Genomic DNA, 26350 nt, shown 5'->3' on the forward strand with positions numbered 1-26350 from the left:
ATTTCTATAATATAAGTGCATAATTATAAACCCTCTGCTAGTTACGTTGATGTTTTGTAAGTTGCTAGTGTCTCTATCCTCAGTCTGTTGAGGTTAAGCATAAAAGAAGTCAAGAACTTACATGAGATTCTTACCTATCTATACTACAGTTTGAACATTCTTCCCATGTGATTAATGCTTTTTAGCATTTATCACATGATGAAGTAAGAATCAGTGCATTTGACTGCAGAAACTACTAAATATACCCTTCTGAGATGAAGGAAAGGTCACAATTATCAAGCTTCAAAGAGAGACAGAAAAGGCCAGAGATAGAGCCAGATGGCAGAGATTTCTTATTCATAAGGGAATCAACCAATCATTTGAATGAGAAAGAAAAGATGAGCACTGAAAATTATTCACTTTATTTACATCAGATCTTTACTATAATTATTTTTATTTTGTTGATAAATGTATGCAAGTGACATGATGTGGCAGGCAGTTTAAGTGAAAGTGATAAAAACTATTTTAGCACATCAAAAACATTCATAGTTTATTTTTTATTTAATTTTTTTAATCTAGGTAAAGATCAGCTATCAGATGGTGGTGGAGGTGGGGATCAAAAACCTCAGAAAAAAAGAAAGTGGGGAACCAGTACATGTTCAATATCAAAAGCATCACCTAGTATATCTACAGACTCTTTAAAGGTAATCTGAAGTAACAGTTGCATCATTCATTTGTTCATATATTTATCTTGTTTTGCATATCTTCTTGCTGTTGTAGGCATGGTCATTGAAGTACAATTTGCAATCTTCCCATCAACCAGTAAACCTCCAAAGAATAAATTTCTTAAAACAGTAGCTTTTCTTTGTGTGTTTTAACTTTAAAAATTTTTTTAAAGATAAAAATATATTCCAAATGGGAATATATTGTGCTAGAATGACTGACTGATTTTTTGATAGAATAAGGATGATATGAGTTAAAGTGGAGGTAATTTCCAATATGTGTGGGTTTGTGGAATATTTTTGTGGCTATTTTGTTGTTTGTTCTAATTAATGTTAGGTTTAGGAAATTTATGGATTTTTCATGCTCTGTTTTTATAGTGAACTTTAGTCTATTGTTGAGGTTGTTAAGGGACGTTTGTAAAGTGGTGATGCATGTTGGGTTTCCAATGCATAGAATATCAGCCATGAAAGGTGATGCCGGAGGGGAGGGGAGAGAAGGGCTGAGTAGATGTGAGTGATAGGAACTATCACATATAGAATCACATCTACACAGCCCTTCTGTCTCCCCCAGCATCACCTTTTACAGCCAATACTCGGAAGATATTCTATACATTGGAGAACCAACATGCATCACCATTTTATGTGTTCCTTATTTTCAACAACAGACTAAGTTCACTATAGAAACAGAGTATGAAAAATCCATAAATTTCCTGAACCTGACAAACAGAATTGCCACAAAAATATTCCATAAACCCACGCATAACAGAAATTATCTCCACTTTAGCTCATATTATCTTTATTCTATCAAAATGTCAGTCATTCTAGCACAGTTTATTAACGCATACAAGTTCTCAACTACACGTAACTATCTAAACACAGAAATAAAGAAATTAACACAGATTTTTAAAAACCGAAATTACCCAACACAGTTAATAAATTACACCAACAAAACTGCAAAAATCCTCAAAATAATTCAGTAACCAAAACAAACTTCCCAACACAAAAAAATCATTAAATTGCCACACATCCAGAACAAATATGAAGCCTACAAACACATTTTTCAACACACCGACTATAAGTTAGTATTCGCCACGAACCAAAAATTGGCAACACTTCTAAAACCTACAAAATCTCACGCATACAAAGAAATACTAGAAGATCACAATGTGATATTCTAGTTACGCCACAGTGTACAAATTTCCTTGCCAACAAGACTATGACGTCACCTACACAGGTTCCACGGTCAGATCTTTATGGTCAAGACTACAGGAACACTTCCGTGACTGCAACATACCAATTCCAGAACATCTAAGCAATAAGAAACATAATAACCAAAGGAAAAATGATACAAAATAAAGGTAAAAAGAGAAATAGCAGTCCACACTCTTGAACAGAAGCATAGCATGCAAATCGACAAAGCCATAATAGTTGACGTACAGTAAAATGAAACAGTGCTTAGAATATCAGAAACAATAGCCATAAAATGTGGTTATGTAAACATAAAAATTAGGTTATGACTCCGACCAATAGAAATCAACATAGACATCCAAGACAAAAACACCAAGCCACTTTTCCCATGAGCTCTGAAGACGACACACAATCGGAATGGCTCGCACCATGTTGCTCCTACTGCTAATCTTGTTTCATCAAAATCTATCCTGCACTTCCCCCCCCTTTTTTTTTTTTTCTTTTTTTTCTTTTTCCAAAGAATTCGCTGCCAACCCTTAAGACCCAAGTTTTAAATTTTACATACCTTGTGTCTTACCTGCAATTCTCCCACATCTCTCTATCTCAACATTTCCAACCTCCCCCTTTCCTTTCAGTCATACTTCAGTAATATCGACATATGCCGGATGCCGCTCAATAAGATGACAACCAGGAACATCCTACAAAAGGTATGTCCAAAATTATTTCTTCCTTATATTCTTCATATACATCAGTACTGAACTAAAAATTAGTAAAAAGCCAATGACATAAAAGGTACTCATCATCACCAACCATGGGCTTACTGCCTGTTGGTGTCCGATGCCTCCTTCACTATTTTCTTCCACCTTTCTTTGTCCAGTACACAGTGTCGCAGTCTCTGTAAACCCATTCCATACCAGTCCTTTATGTCATCCATCCATTCTCTGTATGGTTTACCTCTTCTATTTACATCATCCATAATACCAAACATGAATCTTCCAGTCCTCGCTCATTCTGCAGATGTGTCCAAATAATTGCAGCTTCTGTTGTATAATCTTCTGCATTAGATTCTCCTTTGGTTGTATCTTCTGATAGAGCTCTTCATTTGTGATTTTCTCTACCCATCCTATTCTTAGAATCTTTCTGTAACAAGTTCTTTCAAATGCCAAAATTCTTTTTCTTGATTCCTTATTTACTACCCACGTTTCAGATCTATACAGCACATTGCTAAAGATGCATGCTTCCAATACTCTTAGTTTTGTTTGCAGGCTGATCACTTTTCTTTTCCAGATGTTATCTATGGCCTTCAGATTTGTTCTTCCCTTTACAATCCTGATTTTTATTTCTTTTTCACAGTCATGTCATTTTACTTCTCAAATATGTAAATTGTTCTACATTTTCTATATCAGTTCCTATATCCAGTTTTATCTTTTGTTTTATGTTCTTTTCACCAAATACCATTGTCTTTGTTTTTTTCTAAGTTCATAACAAGTCCAAATCTTCTTCCTTCTTCATTTAACAGTTTCAATGTTTTTTCTATATCTCTTTCATCTTCAATAATAATAATGTCATCTGCAAATCTCGGATTTTTAATTCTCATCCCGTGCACTGATATTCCTTTTGCATCTTCCTTCATTTTATCCATTGCTTTTTCTGAATGTGCGATGAAAATGCCAACAAGACTGTGATATTTGGAGCCCCTCCCTCCCTCCCATCTAGTACCTCTGCTTGTTCTAAACCATTTCCCCAAATCATCACCTATTTTAACTGCTGCAACTGCCTTCTTATACACATCTCTTAATATAGCTATTAGTTTTCTGTCAACTCCATATGATTTTAGCATTGCTAATGTCACTTTTTGGTCGATACTGTCAAATGCCTTCTGAAAATCCACCAAGCAAGTATATGTGTTTTGGTTTTTTCTCCTAGCTTTCTCTGCTATTAACTGCATTGTCAAAATCTGTTGAATTGTAGTTCTATCTTTCCTAACTCCTGCTTGCTCATCTGCAAGGTATGCTTCCAATTGTGTTCTCAATCTTTGTCAGTATCATCATCACCTTACCAAGGTGACTTGTCAAAGCAACTGTTAAATAATTTTTACATTCTAGCTTATTCCCTTTCTTGTATAATGTCACTTTCACCCTCTCCTCTTGCATTTTCCCTTCTTTCCATACCATATTACATAGTTCATACATTTCTATAACCATACTTTTGCCACCATATTTAATGATTTCTCCAGTGATGTTATCATTACCAGGGCTCTTATTCTGTTTTAGCCATCCTATTGCTTTTTCTACCTCTCCTCTTAAAATGTCTGTATTATACTCATTACCTGGTGGTGATATCTGCTTCCATTCTTCAATCATTTTCCCAACACTATCTAAATCTAGTTTGTTTTCATATAACACTACAATATCTTGTCCACCGCTGTACAGTTTTATCTTTATTCATCAATACTTTGCCTTTTTTATCTTTAATTGTGGTCTGTTTTGGTTGCCAGCTTCTATTAATGGTTCTAATAATTTTATACGCCTCCGTAGTTTTATGCTCTCCATAGTTCTTTTCTATATTATTGCATTGGGCTTCTAACCATTTCATCTTATCCATTCTGACTGCTTTTTTCACCTCATTACACTTTCTTCTATACTGCCCCTTTATTTGTTCAGATATAGCCCTTCTTATCTTCAACTTTCTCTTCTGCTGTACTAACTTCAGTGTTTCTTGTCTAATCCACTTCTTGATCTTCTCTTCTTCTGGTACTGTTTCTTCAGCTCAGTCTTCTATTGCCCTCATAGCTCCTTTCACTCTTAGATTCGGATTTTTTTCTTTGTCTACATTTTAAGTTTCTCTTTTAACACATCTTCTTTTAATCATAATCATATCAATCATGTTCTTGGTTTTCCCATCTTTCGATTGCCACATCCATTTTCTACACGCCTTTTGCTTGAATCTTGTGTTACAGATCATCTCATGGTCCACAGCAAATTCTAACATGTTTTCACCTCGTTCATTTCTTTCTCCAAAACCGTATTTTCTCATGATTCTTTCCCAACCATCATTATCTACTCTGACTGGCATTCCAATCTCTTTCAATAATTAGTTTACATCTAGCTTTGGTTGTTTCTATTGTCTCTGTCAGATCTTTGTAGAATAAGTCAATATGCTCAACTGTGCTGTCAAATGTAGGTGCATATATCTGAACTATTGATTGACATATTAAATGATTTTGCTTGAGATCTTGCTACTGTGATTCATTCATTGACTGGTTTGTGGCGTGCTTGGTGTCATTCCCTGACCATATGACTTCACATCCATTTATCTCTCCTGATGTCCATCGCATCTCTGCCAATCCTTATATCACACCAATATCTCTTCATTTCCTCATGAAGTAATTCTAGTTTTCTTGACATCCAAAGTGTCCATACATTCCATTTCCTATTGATAATAGTTCAGTTAGTTTCAGTTTCCATTTACTTTCCACTTTTCGATCCAACCCTGATCGCTCGATTGGTATCGCTGACCTTGCTCATCCGGGCAACGTCCGAGCCAGCATGTTTTACCTGTTGATTGTATAAGCATCAGATAACAGTCATGTTTTTCTTTACAGGCAGAGCATCAACACTCATCTGACTGACCCTAAAGGGGTACTCCTAAACAAAAATAGGCTAAATAGCCAAAAAAATTAATAACAAGCTCATAATTAATTTTAAGGATTTGCCTTTAATACAAGATTGGATTAGGTGCAACTTAGTGCCTTCTTTCATTTTGTATAACAGAAAATTGAAATTTTCGGTTATCCATCACCCACATATCTTATTTAAATTAGGTCAGTAATTGCAGTTCTTTTGTACTTATACAGTTGACCGTTGTAATTGGAGCACTATATACTTCTCACCTGCCTAAAAACTACCAAAAAAGTTCATATCAAAATCTCAGTTGACACAATGTTCTGAAATTAAAGACTTTGCAGCAAAAAGGGATTGCCGCATATGTCGGTATATAAGACGACTCTCGAATACTACAGAAAACCCCTTGAAATCATGGCTCGTCTTATACGACGAGTATTAAAAAGGAAGCTTGATTTCTTGGATGAACATTTAGGTAGTTACAATACATTGTTATATAAGAAAATAGGCAGTGTTTATATACAAATCAGATTAATTTTTGTTACATAAATTTATACAAAATATTACAATAGATGTAACTCTTAAAAACAAATAATTATTATCCTCAATTTTCATGTTAATTTTCTTCTTCATCTGTTGAAAATAGTTCTTCAGATTCATGATCGTCATATGGATCCCAGTTCGAATCTGGTGAATTGATTTCGTTTTCATCATCATCGGTATCCCACAACAGATCATCTTCCATACCATCCATAAGATTAGAGATACCACACTTTTTAAATGATTTTATTATAGTCTACTTTTACAAAATTGCACAACATATATCAAGTGATGCATCACGCATAGATCCACTGTTTGTAAATGATTTTTCACCAGTCAACATCCAATTATTCCACTCTTCTCGCATGTGATCTTTAAATGGTTTATTCAAGCAGACGTCTAGTGGTTGCAATATAGAAGTTAAACGACCTGGTATAACAGCAATTTTTGTGTTATTTTTTTCTATATTAGTATTCTCAGTTAAATGACTACGAAACATATCCCATACTAATAAACTGCATTTCTTCATTATACCGCCTGGTCGCATATTCCACACATTATTTATCCATAAAAAAATAAAGGATATAACAACAATACCTAACATTGCATTAATACAAGAAAGAAGAAATTGGGGGGGGGGGGGGTCTTACACAACTGACATAATCTTAAAACCTAAAAATAGCCTAAAATTTAGGCCTTGTCTTATACGCCGGTCGTCCTATACACCAACATATATGGCAGCTCTAATTTTATTAACTTTTTTTGAAATTAAATAAAAACTATTCGAAAAAAATATTTTTACTATTACTTAAAATGTTTTGCCAACATATAATATATGAATACACATTTGAGCACTATTATTAGGATAAAATCCTTTTTCCTCAGATCTGGATTCATTTTCAAACTTTGGTTCTTTTTGTGCAAGTTGCATAAAAACATGCTAAATTAAATAATTTAAATAAGTAACAAGCTGTTGTTACAAAACTATTTATAAATACCTGGGAATATATCAGAAAATATCAAACATTAGAGTTTTATGAAATATTTACAAGAGATCATGAATATTAGTTGCAAAAGTTGTAGGATGCAAGTATTATCATCATCATTATAATCTCCACTGGCTTATTGGAGTTACCTTATTCTTTTGCCAATCTATGCAGCAAATTTATCATCATCATCAAATTCCTGCCATGTACCCTCAAGGGGTGTACAGGATATGACAGTACTACATGAAAAAATTACATCATTACTAACTTCCTATCTACAATTTTCCTCCAAATCAGTCTGTCACTTGTCAAGACTCCAACATTAACGGATCTTATATTTCTATCGTCTAAGGCACTTTGTGCTGTATCAATCCACCTATATCTTGGTCTTCCTCTGGGTCATTTTCCTGCCAACCTGGCAGAGAACATTTGTTTTGCTAATCTTTCCTCTCCCATTCTATTTAAATGACCATACCACCTGAGATTAGCTCTGCTAACGCATTCCTGGATGCTGACACTGTCAAGTTCTTTCCTAATATCCTCATTTTTAATATGATATTGCCATTGATGCCATCTGTTCACACTCAAATCTTTCTCAGGACTCTCATATCTGCGGTCTCTAGTCTTTGGTGAAGTGTTTTACTTCTGACCCAGCTCTCAGATCCATAAGTTAAAACTGGTTTGAACACTGTCTTGTATACAGCTAATTTAGTGTTCCGACTAATTTCTCTCTTACTCCATATGAATTTATTCAATTGACTTCCTACCATACCAGCTTTGTTGATTCTGTTGTCTATTTCCATATTTAATTTACCATCTTCACTAAAAATCGTGCCTAAGTAGCTGAAATGTTTTACTTGTTCCACAGGTTCTCCATTCACAACACAGTTGACATTTTCAATGATTCTGCTTATTTTCATTGTCTTTGTCTTTTTATTGCTGACCTTCATACCATATCTATTACAACAGTTATTCAATTTAGTCAGAGAATCTTGCAGACTTGTAGCGGATTTATTTAGAAGTATAACATCATCCGCATAAAGCAAAGAGCTGACATTAACATCTCCAATTTTGATATCAGGTTTAATACCACTTTCCTTCATAATGTGATCCATATAGATAACGAATAACAGAGGGGATAATGTACATCCTTGTCTCACACCAGATTTAACATTAAACCATCTTCTACTTCCTTCAATTCTAACTGCTGACTTACAACTCAAATAAAGAGTGAGTATTGCTTGATATAATGCCCCATTAACACCATATAACTGCAGCGTATTGAATAGCTTCTCTCTTGGCACCTTGTCATATGCCTTTTCCAAATCGACAAAACTTGAATACAGATCTTTGTTATATTCCCAGGCTTTCTCGACTATTTGTTGTAAAGTGGAGATCTGATCCTGACAGCCTCTATTTGGCCTGAATCCAGCTTGTTCTTCACCAAGCTTTTCTTCCACAATTCTTCTCAACCGTTTCTCAAGTATACTTGCATAGATCTTGCCAGGAACACTCAGTAGGGAAATACCTCTGTAATTCTCACATTCAGTTTTATTTCCCTTTTTATATATGGGTACTATGAGAGCTCTACTCCAATCATCGGGAATTCGTCCCTCTGTCCAGGCTTTTTGAACTATGCAGTGCAGCCACTGTAAGACTTTTATACCACCATACTTCAGCATTTCTGGTCGAATATCATCTACTCCTGCTGCCTTTCCACATTTCAAGCCTTTGATGGCTTTTTCTACTTCAAGTATCGATATGTATTCCTGACTGCATGCCTGGTCAGTGTTTTTTATCACTGTGCTGTCATCACTGCTTGTTTCATTTAGCAGTTTTTCAAAGTAATTACTCCATACTTCAAGGATATCTTTTTCTCCTGTTTTCATGTCACCTTTATCATCTCTAACTCCTTTTACAGCACTCTTTCCTGCATTCCTAAGCTTCTTCAACAACCTCCAGAATATTTTGCCACCTTCTTGATATTTATTTTCTATATTCTTGCCAAAATCCTCCCATGACTTTTGTTTAGCTAGTTTTACACAGTGTTTAGCTTTCTTACATTTGTCTCTGTATTCTGTAAGAGTAAAAGCTGACTTATTTGCCAGGAACTTTTGATATGCTTTCTTCTTTTCCTTCACTACCTCTTTAACTTCCTGTGTCCACCAGGGAGTTCTGATTTTTTTTTATCCTTGCACACAACCTACCACATGCCTCTCTGGCAGAATCAATCAATGTTTTCTTCAGAGTTTGCCACTGAATCTCCATGGCTTGATTCCTGTTCTCAAACTCTTTCATTTTCTTTTCAATAATCTTTCTGTATTTTAGTCTACAGTTCACATCTGAGAGCTGCTCAAATTTTATTCGCTTTAAAACTTTCTTACATGCTATTCTTTTCAATATGAAATTCAATTTTATCCTGCTCAAGACTAAATAGTGATCACTTCCAATTTCAAATCCTCTGTACACTCTGGTGTCCTGCACCAGGGAGAAAACATCACTATCAACAATAACATAGTCAATGAGACTTTTCTTATTCCTAGCCTCTTCTCTCCATGTGAATTTGTGCACATTTTTATGTTGGAACTTGGAACATGGTGTTAGTAATAACCAGTCCATGTCCTGAGCAGAAATCCAACAGATATTTGCCATTATTATTAGCTTTGCTCTTTTCACCAAATTTTCCCAAAATATTTTTGTATGTCTCACAATCATTTCCTACTCTGCTATTTAGATCCCCAACAAGGACCAACTTTTCCTTTTTCATTGTGTCAGTTGCTTTTTCTAAAGCCTCAAAAAATTCCTCCACTTCTACCTTAGTAGAACCTTCTGTGGGACCATAGGCACAAATAAGTCTCATTGTCCAGTTCCCCATTCTCATATTTGCCCACATTACTCTACTTGAGACTGACTGCCATTCAAGAAGATTAGCCTCGTATTTTGTATTGAATACTATGGCTACTCCTTCTTTTCCTTGATTGTCATTGCCTGAATATAACATTTTGTATTTATTGCTCAGAATTTTTACATAGAGTGCGACCTATAACTCAGTTTTTAACCAAAAATGGAGCTGACTTCTTTTTGCAGCAGTGTTTTCAGGTATCATTCAAGAATAGATAGTTCAACAAATTATTCTTATTTTCCCTATAGTATATGATGAACATGTAGATTTTCAGTCAGCAAAATTAAATTATAAGGAGGAATATATTGGATTTATTTGGTCATATTAATACAAATAAATTAGACCAATTAGTTTTGCTGCATATACTTGTGGCTTCTTCTGGGTTAGGATTAGGATGAACAAAAACTACAATAAAAGTCTAACATAAACTATAATATTACTAAAAATAAAAACACATAAGAACTGCTACAATAAGTTAAAAACAAAAAAACGTGGAGCATGAAGCTGACATGGATCAGCTATTGTTCAGCGATGTGTGCACGATAGTTGGCTGAAAAGTCTGACACAAAAAAAGGTCAAATGATCGATTTCCAAATATTACATAGGATTATTCCTTGGTTTCTGTTGTGAGTGCACTTTAGGAGCAGATGACCACACCAGATTCTTTTATGTTGTGGGCAGCAAAGTTATCCTCTATGTAAGGCATGGAACTCTTATTCCACTCACTGTCATGGTGTGTGTGTGGAAGAAACAAAATGCTAGGCCTGAGCTCTCTTCTCTGTTATTATCATCTCCATTATGCTCTTTTTGTCTGATTTGCAAACTTCCAGATGTCTGCCCTATGTAAGAAAGGCCATTCATCTCAGGCCTAGCATTCATTCCCCCCCACACACACACATCATGACTTTGAGAGGGATAAGAGTTCCTAGAAGATAACTTCACTGCCCACAACATAAAATAATCTTCTGTGGTCATCTGCTCCTAAGGCACGCTCAACAAAAACCAAGGAATGATCCTGCATGATATTTGGAAATTGCTTATTTGATTTTTTGTATGTCAGACTTCAGTCAACTGTTGTGTACACATCACTGAACAATAGCTGACCCAAATCAAACTAGTTGGTTTCATTTAGTTGCATTAATACGGCCAAATACATCCAGTATATTCCTTTCTTATAATTTTACTGGTCGAAAATCTACACATTCATCAAACACTATAGGAACAATAAGAATAGTTTGTTGAACTATTCTTGAATGATAATTGAAGACACTGTGGCAAAAAGGACGTACTTCCATTTTTGGTTTAACACGGAATTATAGGTCACACTATGTAAAAATATAAATAAATTTGCTGCATAGATTGGCATAAGAATGTGGCATTTCCAATAAGCCAGTGCAGAGTTAGTTAAAAATTAAGTTATACTTATTATAATACTTGCATCCTACAAGTTTTGCAACTAATATTCATGATTTCTTGTAAATATTTCATTGTAATTTTCATAAAACTCCATTGTTTGATATTTTCTGATATACTGTGGTCATCTGCTCATGAGATCTTTTTGCACATCAGACTAACTTTCCAGTGAGATTACACGTGCTTTCTTTTTTTAGTAATGTTATGATTCATGTTAGCCTTTTTATTGTAATTTTTTGTTCATTCTAATCTTAACTCAGAAAAAGCCACAACTATGTGCAGCAAAACTAGACGGTTTCATTTATTTGTATTAATATGGCCAAATAAACTCAATCTATTCCTTCTTATAGTAAAAGATAAGTGTATTATGATTAGTGCTGAATCTCTTATGATGATCTGCATATATTTTTATTTTACTTTGATACAAATCTAAGTGGCTTTCACATCAGTAGTTTCTGTATTGTAAAAGTGTGCTGTTGTTAAGGATTCATACTTCTTATGCTCCTAAAATTAGATCAGTTGGTTACAGTGAAGAGGAAATTTTTGTTCACCAAACTTACAAAATATGAATGTAAATTAATAAAGGTATTTTTTTGATGTACGTTTGAGAAAAATATTTGGAGAGAATAAATAACTATATTATAGCTTTGATTTTTTTTTCTTGACAAAGTATGATTATAAGAGATGCTGTTTCAGTGTTCATTTATAAAATATTGATAAGTAGCATTTACAGTGTTAATATGTTGAGGAAATTTGATAATCCATGACACATTCCTGCTTACAACAGCAGCAAGTTGTAGTTTTGGAAAAAACTGTGTGCGAAATGCTTTTCTAAAGAACAGAATGAAAAAAATCAGTTATTTCATTTGATAAGATCAAAACTAAACTGTATATAGATGTTGACAGCTTCTTTTGCAAGTTACATAGTAAACGTTCACTCAACTCAGAGACTGCAGGAAGAGTTAGCTGTAGTTTCCTTTAGAAATGGTTTTGTGCTTTTGCAGCTTTGGTTGTCAGTTTTCATTAGTTTTATATAGCCAATGGATTTGTTAAATCTCTTTTTTTTTCACTTATATTCACTCACATCTTTATTACATTATCTAAACATCCATGATGCTTATGAAATATTCCAAAGAGAGAAAGCATTTTTAGATTTTAATCCTTTTCAAAAGTAGCTGTGTATGTACAAAATTCATTGCACTTTCACCAAGTTTTATATAGACCAAATTAACCAGAGGTATCAAATTGGGAAAAAAAAGATAATAGCAATGTAACTCATAAATGACAAAATAAATCATATCTAACTGCCCATGTGCTCTATGATAGTCATTCCATCCAGTGGTTACCTCAGTGTTCTGTGTAGGAGATAATTGCTAAAACAACATTTTCAGAAAACATCATTCCATTAATGTCATCTGATTGCCTGATGCCTTTCATGAAATCAGGGAATGATTTTTGTATGGTGCTTTAAGTCATATTAGATCTAACTCATTTAACCTCAATTATTCCAGTAATTACCAGTTATCGCTATATTGATTTTATGCATCAAATGTCTCTTCCATGTCCCATTTAAAAAAAAAATCTGAAGAGTAGGTAAATTTTTGAACCAAAAAAACGAATGTGATAAATGATAACTGACACTGGGTTTAATAGGTCATGACAATATAGATAGTTAAACCAACTTGTTTCACCACATTTTACTAGTGGCTTTTTCTGGTTAGGAAGAACAAAAAAACATACCGTAAGCAGTAAACATGAACTTCGTGTTTGTGAACACAAAGTTTTTAGTTAAAAATCATTGTGTGATCAGAGCTAATCTTATGTAGTATAGTCACTTAAACAGAATGGGAAAAGTTAGCGAAATGGATGTTTGATGCCAGAATGGTAGAAAGAAGACCTACAGAAAGACCAAGATCTAGGTGAATTGATAAAGTCAAAGTGCTTTAGAACACCTAATTATATAACCTGACAATATTGGAGTCCTGACAGAACAGACTAATTTGGAAGAAAATTGTTAAGCTGTTTAATAATGATGTAAACTTTGGTAGTGTCTAGTGTCCTACTTTTGAAACTTGTGACATGAAATTAAGAATTATCAACACCATTAGCACAAGAAAAGTATATTTAATATATTGCCAGATATTTCAATTTGAAAATAACAAACTATCATCAGTGGCTTGACAGGAAACAGTTTTTTTACAAGGTAGAATACAAACAATTGATCATTCAAAATTAGAATGAGCCTCGTAATGTTGCATCATTAATCACGACATCATTTCACTGAAGAAAGGTAAACATAAGAGTGTAGAAATGAATTACATGTATAAATTTACAATGTCATACAAAAATCTTAATTTATAAAATCATATTCAAGATAAATATATATATATTTTTTAAGACCTTCTAGATACTACATCTGTCTAATGATATCTTTAATATGATTTTATAAATTAAGTTTTTTTGTATGACATTGGAAATTTATACATGTAATTATTTCTGCACTCTTATGTTTACCTTTCTTCGGTGAAATGATATCAACATCACACGACTCATTCTAATTTGGAATGATCAATTGTTTGTATTCTACCTTGTAAAAAAACTTTCCTGTCAAGCCAAGCCATTGATGACTATAGTTTTTATTATTATTATTATTCAGGCCTCCATAGAGTCAAGAGAGTCATCATGGAGGTCCTTCCTAGTAAACACAAAGTCTATCATACCACTCCTTGAACTCATTGACAGTTCTTGCTCTCACCACTCTATCAGGCAATGCATTCCACGGTTCAACCACCCTCCATGCAAAGGAACCACTCCTCGAGCTCTTGCTCAGAGCTTCCTTTCATAACTTCCAGGGATGGTCCCTTGTTATCATCGCTCCTTCCCGCTGTTCCACCAAGTGAAAGAACTCCCCAGTGTCAGCCCTGTAACCGCCTCTCAAAAGTCTCGATCATATCACCTCTCCTCCTTCTATCCACCAAACTCTGCAGTCCACATTCCCTCCGCCGATCCTCATAAAACTGAAAAATATCTAGCAATATATTAAATATACTTGTGCTAACGTGTTGATAATTCTTAGTGTTTAGTGTCCTTGATGCTTCTTTAGGAAATGTGTAATGAATTTGACTATCATGATAAAATAAGGAATAATAAACCTTAGCCGCCCACAGTACCAGCTGTTAGTGTCTTGTTTTTGTAGAAAATGTTTTTCGTCTCCCAAGGATTCTGTTAGAAATGTTGCAAAATATCAGCAGCTCAATTGCCCAGTTATCTTTATCCTATCTGATTTGAGTGACAGACTACTAGTGTCACAAATTCTATGATTGTGTATTTGGGACTTACTGTAAATAGTATTGACAAATTAACATTAAGTTTCTGCTAGATACTAAAATGATATATAGTGGTACACATCGAAATAAAATAAAACAGCTGCATGCAGTTCCATTTTGAAAATGGTGTTCGGTAATCATTTTCAAGGTTTAAGTGTTTCCTTTTCAGAAAAGAATTCTTTTATTATGTAGATTCTCATCCCGGATTATAAACCAGCAGTTACATCTTTAAATGAAGCCGATGACTTTAGTGCCAGTACTCCAGATGAATCTCCTCCAGTAAAAAGGGAAATGAAATTCACATTGCCAATTGGAGAAGAAAAATCAGATAATTTAGATGCTATACAAGGTAACATTTACCTCATAATTATTTCAAAGTAATTTTATTTATTGCTAATTATAAAATAGTAATTTACTGTCAACTTCCTTGAAGTGTGTGTATATATATATACTAGGGGGAAACTGGAGCCCTCCCCCCCCTATAATACACATAATATTAATTTTTATTCAGGAATAGATATTTTTTACTGTCTATTGTTTCCGAAGATTAGAATAAAAATGTCTCTGTATACCATTAAAAAACTTTGCATCCTGAACAGATGCTATACTGCACAAGCAAAAGAAAAAACAATTAGTATTTTTCTCCTAACATCCATTTTCAGTTCCAGAAAACATGCGTAACAACTGTTTGTAATATACATCGGACATGAAAAGTGCTCGACTCATGATGACAAGTGACAACATTCATTTGGATTGGTTGACACAATAACCAATCACAGATGCTAGGTGCTGAGTGAGCTCAAAATTTTAGCTCACCCGGCTCCGCCTTCTCAGCGGTTCAAAAATATTAGAAAGCTAAGAATTTGACCACTGTGACCTCTTTACATCTTTTGAATGGCTCAAAGGTGTATGCATTTCAGAAGCACACCCTGGCTATTAACGCAAATGTGGCGCAATATTTACGTGGCGAAAAGTGCCTTCTTCATGAAGCACTAATGCTTTATTACCCTCCTGAAGAAGACAACGAAGCAATTAGTACAGTATATTGTGTTTAATTTTACTAATCAAGCGAAGTCTGCAAACACTTGGAGGAGTCTTTAACGGAAATAAATGCAAAAATTTAATATGGATGATACTGATATTTCGTGGATAAGCACCACACACCTAGCACACCTGGAATATTCGCCCCTGAAATATATATATATATATATATATATATCAGGAATTTTGGACCATTCTTCCTGTGGCCATGTAATGAGTTCCTGGGCTGTTGTGGGGCAGATGTCCCTTGACCCACCCAATGATGCAGTCCATATTGGGAGAAGACAATCACAAATATCCATGCCTACGTGGGATTCGAGCCTGCAGCCGCTTGGCTGGAGAGCAGAAACGCTAACCACTCGGCCAACCATGCACGCACACACAAAGAATCTATACACATGCACACGCACACACACACACTGCTTGAAATGAAGTTAGTAGACTCCATAGTGTGAGGAACAAACCGTGGCTCTCATATGAATAAAATGTGTAGGACCTCCTTTCACTGTTATGACTACAACAATCCTACGGGGTATACTTTCCAGAAACGTATGATAGTGATCAGCGGGAATTCTGGACCATTCTTCCTGTGGCTGTGTAATGAGTTCCTGGACTGTTGGGGGGGCAGATATCCCTTGACCTCACCCAATGCTCCAGTTCATACCACAGATGTTCAATAGGGTTGAGATCAAAGCTCTATGAAGACCAGTCAATATGATGACATTAATGTCTACAAACTACGCAGTTGCAGCAGCTTTATGACACGGTGTATTGTTTTGCTGAAAAAGCAATGGTCGATTCTGTAGAAACGCCACAAAGTAAGAAGCAGCATTGCATTGTCTAGAATGTTCAGACAATCCTACGGGAACTTGAAATTCAACGTTCGTGGCACCACAAACAAAGGTCCGAGATCAAACCAGGTAAAACAGGACCAAACCATTACACCTCCACCTCACAATTTGATAGTTGTGGTTACATATTCTGGTAAGAGATGTTCACCAGGTATCTGCCATACCTTTCCATCTTCTAGGAAGGGGGGTGTAAGGTGATTTGTTTCTCCATAACATAGCTTCCCAAGCTTCCACATCCCACTGTACATGCTGCTCTTTGTGCCACTGATGACAATGCTGCTTGTTAGTTTGAGTAATGTGGGGCTTGCACATTGCTGTCCTACCATGTAAACCCATGTTGAGACTTTCAGTTCTCAATGCGTTTGTGCAGATACATGTTCCAGTCAATGCCATGTATTGGCATTGACTGGAACATGTATCTGCACAAACGTATATATCTGCACACAAATGTATCTGCACAAACGTGGCCAACAAATAGCAGTTTTTACATATTATCCTTCATAGCACCCTACGGTCACATTTGATGAGTGTAGCAGGTCATCCACTGTGGGTAACACTTGCAATTGACTTCCTGCACTTCCATCTCAGTATGATATCACTGATTTGACATGGGATGACCCAATTTGTCAACAATTTGCTGAATGGATAGGTCTGCAACATGGCAGCCATTGTGCTGGAGAAAATTACAATCACTTGAGGGCTTCATATTCCTCCAGTTTATACTGGCTATAAACATGTGACTCGTTACTTGGCACGATGCACCTTGCCTATAGGGGTGTCCACTGACTTCTTTCCAAGCAGTGTGTGTGTGTGTGTGATTATGATTATGACATATAGCGATGAAAATCCATTGTATTCTTCCTGTATTGACATATGACTGTGAAACACGGACACTAAATGCAAAGGAAATTCAAAAATTAAGAACACAATTTAGTATGGAAAGAAGTATGCTTGGTATCACAAGACTGGATTACCAAAGGGATATGTGGACAAGAAATCAAACCAAAGTTTCTGATAGGAAGATTGAAACATCTGAAGTGGCAATGGGCTAGGCATATAGCTCAAGGACAAGGTCAATGATGGACAAAAGAAGTACTAGATTGGATTCCACGAGAGGAAAAACGACCACGATGTTGACATAAATCACAGTGGATTGATGATTATCAGATTTGCAGAAGAAGTAACATGGGAAAGGAGAGCCATGGACAGATGGTTTTGGAGTAATCTTAGAAAGTCTTTGATCCAGCAGTGGATTGACAATGACCGATGATGATGTGTATGTATGTATTGTATATATAAAACATAAATAGTGACCTGGGCATTTTTTGTAGCTGGATATCAGCATGCAATTACAGCAGTTAGAGTTGCTAGTCATGCACAAGCAAATGGAAATAAGAATCCTTCCACATGTATTCATAACCTGATTATTGTTCCTTGTTTTATTTTTGATAATTGGTATTTATTTTTCACAGTATGATTTATTGTGAGAAGCTTGTGGGCAAGATTAACTCTTCCCGTATAAATCATGGGAGTAACGAATAATCATTTTTATCCCTTTTACTATTGAGAATATAAAGGTAGCCAAAACTCTCTTTGCTGGCTTTTTTCATTTAAAGTTCAACCAAATTTGTGACACAAATTGTTTATTGAAAATCTCAGTATTTTTTATAGAACACTGAACATTCTGTATTTGCACCCATCATTCTTGTGAAATTTAGCAATTATATGATATTTTTCGAAACAGGATAGTACATAGGATACCCAAAATTTGTCATGCGTATCTACTCTTTTTTTCCTCTCTCTACTTTTCCCCTCTTCAAATGAGATGTTTGGAACACACACACTCACACCACAATACCTTGTGGGATTTTTCTTATGAGGAAGGACGAGTGTTAGAAAGTGTCTTCCTTTCATTCATAGGTTTTCACCAGGTGATACACATCCCATTTTAGTTGTTACTGTTGGCATATGGAAAACTTGAAAAATTCCTCTTCTGAGAGTCATTTGAAATCTGCTGATATGTTTTACCTATATTTACTTTGTACACTGTCTAAGAATTGTCAACTGTTATGGAAGGGGGAGGAGAATTTTCACTCTTTCTTCAAGTGAGATATTTGAAAACCTTGTGGGATTTTTCTTAGGAGAAGGAAGAACAAGTGTTAAGTGTCATCTAGTTTTCTCTCTTTCATGCAGTTTTTATGACTTAAGTAAATGTTCCCTTCTTACTGTTTTCTTTATTGACTGTGATACGTTAACTGGGTGATTTCTTCTGTTATATTCAAAGTGCAAATATTTTCTTCCATACCGCAGTTAAAGATGGAAGTTTAACTGAATTTCATTCATGATTGATGTTTCCACATGCTCAAGAAATTCAAGCATGTTTAAAAGTTTTGGCAGAGATTTTTTACATACAAACATGCATTCATGCATACTCAAGCTAAGTAGTGAAAAAAGTTAACCCAGTATCAAGAAGCATCATCACCAATGTTAACATTAACTGTTAGTATAAATTATGTAACACTGAAATTCAAAACAGCAAGTAATTCATATGGCTTGAAATTAAATTATAGCTAGAAGTTCCATATCAGTGCCAGTATGTCAAAGCAGACTGTTGGTAGTCAGACCAAATAAAAATTATTTAATTCAGCGTTCATGCTTATATTTTATTGTTCTCAGAAAAATCTGTCTTTCAAATGTTAAGTTATGAATTGATAATTATCGAAAAATGAATGCTGAAAGATATTCATTTCAGAAGAACTGTTCTGAAATGAAGACAGTTCAGAAGAACTGTTCTCAACACAATGCTGTATGCAGATGATTATATTATATTACAAGATAATGAAAATTTCTTTTCCTATTCCATAAAGTCAGTTCATCATCATGTAGTATTATCACAATGTACTATATGAAAGTCATATTATGACTAACTTCTTATAAATAATTTTCCTCCAAATTAATTGGTTAAGACTCCAGCATTATATTTCTGTCTTCTAATGTACTTCTTACTATATCTCTGGGTCTTTTTTTTAACTTGACAAAGAAAACTTGTTTTGTTATTATTTATTTTCCTCTTCTTCTCCCTACTACGTATTAGGCCTACTGGCCTCTTACAAAGCTGACTTGAGCTCTTCCAAGGATAAGGTGACTAGCCCTATGCCTCCCAGTATATCCTATGGCTGTATCTTGTGTGTTCACGGGGCCGGTTTGCCTGCTTGCAGGAGGAAAAACCCTACTGTCCACACCCAAGACCAGTTAACATGGCTATGTCTTAGAAAGATCCTTAAGCTCCTCACACTGACAACGGGAATCGAACCCAGGACACTCCGTTCCCAGGCACATGGTTGCAAGGTGCATAGCCTCTAGGCTAACCACGCAGGCTATTTCTTTTCCTATTCTGTTTAAGGGATCTTACCACCTAAGATTAGCCCTACAAATGCATTTCTGGATAATAATGTCAGGTTCTTTCCTAATATCTTCATTTTTAATATGATATTGCCATTGATGCCATCTGTTTTCATTTCCCTAATCTTTCTTAGAACTCTCATGTCTGTGTTCTCCAGTCTTTGATGAAGTATTTCATTTTTAACCCAGCTCTCAGATCCATAAGTTAAAATTGGTTAGAACATTGTCTTACATATAGCTAATTTAGTGTTATGACTAATTTCTCTTTTATTCCATATAAATTTATTCAATTGACTTCCTACCATACCAGCTGTGCCTAAGTAGCTGAATCGTTTTACTTGTTCTATAGGTTTTCCATTCACAATGCAGTTGATATTTTCAATGTTTCTGCCTATTTTCATTGTCTTTGTTCTTGTTAATGCTGATTTTCATACCAACTCCAGACATCTAGAAACCTTTATCTGTAATTTCATCTGCCCTTTATCATCTGTGATTCATTTTACAGTACTCTTTTCTCCATTTCTCCAGAACTAAACCTTGGAGATTCAGTGTCGGCTTGTCCTCTTAAAGAATATAAAGAAAATGTGAAGCACTCTATAAAACTAGCTAAAGAAAAAATCATGGGAAGATGATGGTAAGAACATTGAAAATAAATGTCAGGTAGATGGCAAAATATTCTGGAGGCTACTGAAAAAGCTTAGAAATTTTTCATACCAACTCCAGACATCTAGAAACCTTTATCTGTAATTTCATCTGCCCTTTATCATCTGTGATTCATTTTACAGTACTCTTTTCTCCATTTCTAAGCTTTTTCAGTAGCCTCCAGAATATTTTGCCATCTACCTGACATTTATTTTCAATGTTCTTACCATCATCATCCCATGATTTTTTGTTTAGCTAGTTTTATAGAGCGCTTCACATTTTCTTTATATTCTTTAAGAGGACAAGCCGACACTGAATCTCCAAGGTTTAGTTCTGTTTTCAAACCATCATTGTTTTCTTGAATAATGTTTGTGTATTTGAGCTTACAGTTTACCTCTGAAAGCTGCTTAACCTTGATTTGTTTTAAAACTGTTGAATACACTTTTCTCTTCAATATGATATTCAGTTATGTATTATATTGCACAAAAAATGTATTATAAATTTTGTACAAGTTAAATTGCAATATGGTTTTGGCAAAAGTTATTTCCTAAGTATGTAGTTAAGGAATTAATGTATAGTGCTTACAAAAAAACTATGTGGAGAGACATTTCAGTATGGAATATATACACCTTGAACTGCAATGCAGCTCCCATAACATCAAACCGTGCTTAGCGGTAAGTGATTCATCAGTTCTTGTGGCAAATTTGCCCACTCCTTCTTGCTCTGAAGGAGGAGTGGTCCAATTTCTTGTTTGTTTTCTGGAGGGAAATTTCAATCAGCAGTGCATTTCTGTGTTGTATCCCAAACGTGTTCCATGGGGTTGAGATCTGGGGAACATGCTGGCCACTTGATTCAGTTAATGTCTTTGTTCTCCAGAAGTATCTCCACTTCTCATGTACAATGTGGTGTAGTATTGTCATCCATCCATAAAAATAAATTCTTTGTCTACATCACCACCGAACAGTCAAGCATGATGAAGAACTTTGTTGCAATACCATTCACCAGTTATAGTCCCTTTTTCCAGCACTTGTAGCTCTGTGCATCCATTAAGCATAATGCCTCTCCACACCATGACCCCAGCACTGCCATATCTATCCCTTTAAAGAACATTCTCGCGATGGTAAGCAGCACCACTTTCATACTAGATCAAGTGTCATCTAGAATCAGAGGAAAGACTAAAACGACTCTCATCTGTAAAGAGTACATTAGTCCATTGCTGTATTGTCCAATTTTTAATGATACAACATCACTGAAAACATGTTCTATGATGAGCTGTGGATAAAGAGATGCAGACTATAAGCCTTCGGGTGTATAGGCTTACTTGTCACAGACATATTGCCACAGTTTGTCGTGATATCCACATGCTTGTGCTTGAATGAATCCAACTTGCAAGGTGACCTGCCATGGTGTGTCAATTATGTTTTGCTGTTATAACTGAAAATCTGTCTTCATGCTCTGTGGTAGAGCAATGGCAACCTCTTAACAAATATCTGGAACACATTCCATTGGTTTGAAACACTGCCAGATACAGTGCTATGTGAGATTCCAGACGCTCTCATAATATCAGTAATTCTGTGGCCTTCAAGCTTTCCAATAATTCTTCCCCACATGAAATCATCTAGATCAGGGGTGGGCCATATGTGGCCCAAGCGTGCATTTTTGGCAGCCCATAAAACGTTGACCATACATGGCATGTGGCTCGTATATTGAATTATTTAAATAATACATTTTATAATATGAATAATAAATTAAAAATAATTTTATACCTATACTTTGTGATATCACCTGTGCAACTTGGAAATACAAATAAAAGGAAACTTTTGTTGGTAAGATTGAAGATTTGCAAATGGAAGTTTCAACAAGATTTGTTGATTTTCATAAAAAATAGCATCGAAATGCGATTATTTTTGAACACTTCTAATGTCGACATTGATGACGTACCAAACCAACTACAGATGGAAGTTTTGGAATTACAGCACAATGAAACATTAAAGAACGCATTTTCGTTAGAAAATATCCAAACATTTTATCGATGCTTCCCAAAAAAATTTGAAGTATTAATCAGTTTCGCAAATAAGATGATAGTCGCATTTGGAAGCACATACATTTGTGAATAAGCATTTTCTGCCCTGAGTTTTAGAAAAAATAAATTTTCTTCCCGGCCTGACTGATGAACTTTGCATGCTTCGATTCGAATTTGCACCTCAGGTTGTAAAGTGGATCTAGATAATTTGGCTAAGGGAAAAGAATCACAAAAAGTCACATTAAGCAGGGAGACACATATTGTGATGCATAAACTATATTACTTTGTTTTTATGTGATAATTTTTCATTGAGTTTCATTTTCATGCTTGTTTCATATCTGGTACTTGAAATATTTCTGTGTTTTTTAAAATTGATATAATAAAAATTGATAACTTAAGTATTTTTTCACTCACTATTATCTCTTAATTAAACGTTTGCAGCCCGATTATTAAAAATAAAAGTTGAATGTGGCCTACGAGTCTGAAAAGGTTGCCGACCCCGATCTAGATGATGTCTTTGAGACATTACAAGGCATCCAAGTTTGCAACTTTATTCCTTCATGAAAAGAGTTTCCTTCAAACCCGATTCACTCAACAGGATAAAAGGCAAAAGGCCTTTTTGCCTTTGCTGATTCGTTTGAATTTGTGGTTGTTGTCTTCAGAAATGGTATTCGTCCTCAGTATGGAATATATCCACCTTGAACTGCAATGCAGCTCCCAGATCATCTTCAGAAATTGATTTTAGACACTGGTGTATGTATGAACCTTCAGCTATTCAAAAAAACTTTTCTTACCTCTGTCTGCATGCTTGATTCCCCCCCCCCCTCCCACTACCACTAAAGTGCTCTGTAGGTTCTGAAAATTTTCATGCATGAGATTGATATAAATAAAAAGAAATGCTAGCTCCTAGTAACTCAGATCCTCCTGTATGCATTTATTTTCTCTGCATTTCTTTCGGTCATCTTCTCAGTCCCATATATGAGGTAGGTTCCAAAGGTTTCCGGCCTGACATACAAAATTCATGCCAATTTTAAAATGCTGTGTGTGACAGACAGCACCATCTATGGGGAAGTTAGTGTACAGTTTCAACTCTCTACCTGTGTCATGCAGTTGGAGGCACTCGTATGGCACCCTAAGTGACTGTAATGTCAAAGAAGGGCTTTCTCCAAATGCTAAAAAAACAGCGATTGGATGGTGTTTATGGGGAAGCTTCTCCCTCATGAAGGAATGGGCTGATCAGCCTATGGAAGTGAAGTCTGAGGAAAATGTCTCTCTTGTTGAGGAGGAACTGCTCAATAACAGATGGCTGAAGCTGAAAGAAATCTCAGCAAGATAATTCACAAAATGATTTATATGATGGTCAGTGCAAGGTGGGTGCTCTGACTTCTCTCTTTTATTCAGAAGGAGCATCGTGTGATCTCTTCCCGCAAGTCTTTAGAACTTTCCCAAGGGAATCAGAAAGAGAAGTGCTGGAATCCATTGTCACTGGGGATGAAACCATGGTCCTTTATTATGATCCTCTTTCCAAAAGGGAATCCATGGAGTAGTGCAAACCAGGTGAAGCACTGCCAAGGTCACTTACTCCACGAAGAAGATCATAGCAGCAATCTTTTGGGATTGCTGGGATTCTCTTGATTGACTTCAAGGAAAGGAATACCACCGTGAATGCAGAATATTATGCTTCACGAGAATGCTCCAGTTTGTACAGCTGTTGTTGTGAAGGACTGTTGCTTCCAGGAGATTGAACACCAACCTAGATCCTAGATCTAGCACCAGTGACTACTACGATCTCTTCTTGAAACTGAAGAAAGACCGAGGAAAAAAATTTGCAGATGACAATGAGATGAGATGCAGTTTTGGGCCATTTTACAGACTATTTTTTCAAGGGTATTTACCATATATTCCAGCGTACAAGTTGACCTGGTGTATAAGTCGATATTGGAATTTTTTGAGTTTTTATAGTATAGTCGTCTTATAAGTCAACTCGAAAAATTTCTTTTTCGTATTGACCAGTTGACCAATAGTGAACTAAAGTGCAATGGCTCCTTTTAAAAGAATGAAATATGACGCGAGTTTTAAGTGCAAAGTGATGATTAAATTTGCAAAAGAAAATACTAACTGTGTTGCTGCACGTCAGTTCGGAGTAAACGAAAAACTAATTCACGATTGGAGAAAAAATGAAAATGCCAAAAAATAAGTGCGCATTACGGAAAGGAATTTGTAAATGGCCTATTCTGGAAAATAATGTTGTGGATTGGATTCGATCGCAAAATGGACTCATTATAATGAGAAATAATATTCGTTTATTTGCTTTGAAGTGGGGCAAAGCAAATAAAAAGGACAGCGAAAACTTCAAAGCTACAGTGAGTTGGTGTAGCAGATTTATGGAAAGGAAAAAATTAGTGCTTCAACTAAAAACGAAGATCGCACAGAAGCTGCCAAAGGATTTGGATGATAAGTTATTAAGTTTTCAAAGATTTATAATTGCTAAAAGAAAGCAAAAAAATTATTTATTGTCTCAAATCGGAAATATGGATGAAACTCCAGTTATGTTTGACATGATCTGGAATAGAACATAGAATTGAAAGGAAGTAAAACTAATTCTTTAAAAACAACTGGACATGAAAAAAGCCTTTTCACAGTTGTACTTGCTTGTATGGCTGATGGTACTAACCTATGATAATTTTTTAAAAAAAAGCAATGCCAAAGATCAAAATTCCAAGAAACATTTTTGTCCATGTTCATGAGAATGGTTGGATGGATGAAGCAGGAGTTAAGCTGTGGATAAAAAATATTTGGAATACACGACAAGGTGCATTAAAAAATCCAAACAGTCTTTTAGCGTAGGACATGTTCAAATCCCATTTAACGGAGAGCACAAAATCTTTATTAAGAGTGATTCCAAGTGGTTTAACTTCACTAGTGCAACCATTGAATGTTTGTATAAACAAGCCATTTAAAGACAGTTTACGAAAACAGTGGATGCAAGGAGGAGAGAAAAGTTGCACAAAAGGAGGACAAATGCAACACGCGTCTTTGGTAACTATGTGTGAATGGGTAGCGAAAGCATGGGATGAAGTAAAACCAGATACAGTAATAAAATCTTTTAAAAAATGTGCTATATCTAACAAATTAGATGGCTCAGAAGATGATTTTGTGTTTACAATGATGACGAAATTGATGCTAAATCTGATGGAGAAAACGAATACAATTTATATGACATATACCAGAAGAAATTACAGAACCAGGGTATAATGAACTTTTCATACATTCAGACAGTGAAAATTAAATTTTAATTATGTAGTAACCTACCTATTTTCTTTTGTAAATAAATAATTATATAACATGTAAATAAATTTGATACAAGTTGAAATATATTTACTTATTTACCCTTTTTGTATATTGCTAATAAATTTAACAGAGTATGATATGTACTAGTTTTTTCTTGGAAAGCAATTGATTTTTGACCCGGCGTATAAGTCGACCTAAAAAATTTAGTACTTTTTTTCAATGCTGAAAAGTCGACTTATACGCCGGAATATACGGTAATTTCAAGATGTGAAAAGTGTGTTTAAGTAAAAGGGAGATTATGTTGAAAAGGGACACAGTTGTTTTCTTTCTTTCTTTCTGTCACCTCTAAAACTTAGGCTGGAAACTTATGAAACCAACCTCATATGTCTTTGGCAATGCAGTGACCAAGTAAATAACTTGC

The 26350-nt window shown here is 35.2% G+C and overlaps 1 protein-coding gene across 4 annotated transcripts in view; it reads left to right on the forward strand.

Annotated features, from left to right (window-relative positions):
• Acn (apoptotic chromatin condensation inducer acinus) overlaps positions 1-26350 on the forward strand; it is a 229813-nt gene that overhangs the window by 126739 nt on the left and 76724 nt on the right. For all 4 annotated transcript variants that reach the window (XR_016549792.1, XR_016549793.1, XM_090407980.1 and 1 more), the window contains exons 6-7: positions 559-683; positions 14872-15028. Coding sequence is in view for 2 of the 4 variants with exons in the window: in XM_090407980.1 (XP_090264106.1) it covers positions 559-683; positions 14872-15028 (282 nt within the window). In the remaining 2 variants the exon portion in view is untranslated. The remainder of the gene's footprint in view (positions 1-558; positions 684-14871; positions 15029-26350) is intronic.

Source organism: Typopeltis vanoorti, chromosome 18, assembly GCF_054136105.1.
Source record: "Typopeltis vanoorti isolate ZY-2024b chromosome 18, IOZ_Tvanoo_1.0, whole genome shotgun sequence".
Taxonomy (NCBI): domain Eukaryota; kingdom Metazoa; phylum Arthropoda; class Arachnida; order Uropygi; family Thelyphonidae; genus Typopeltis; species Typopeltis vanoorti.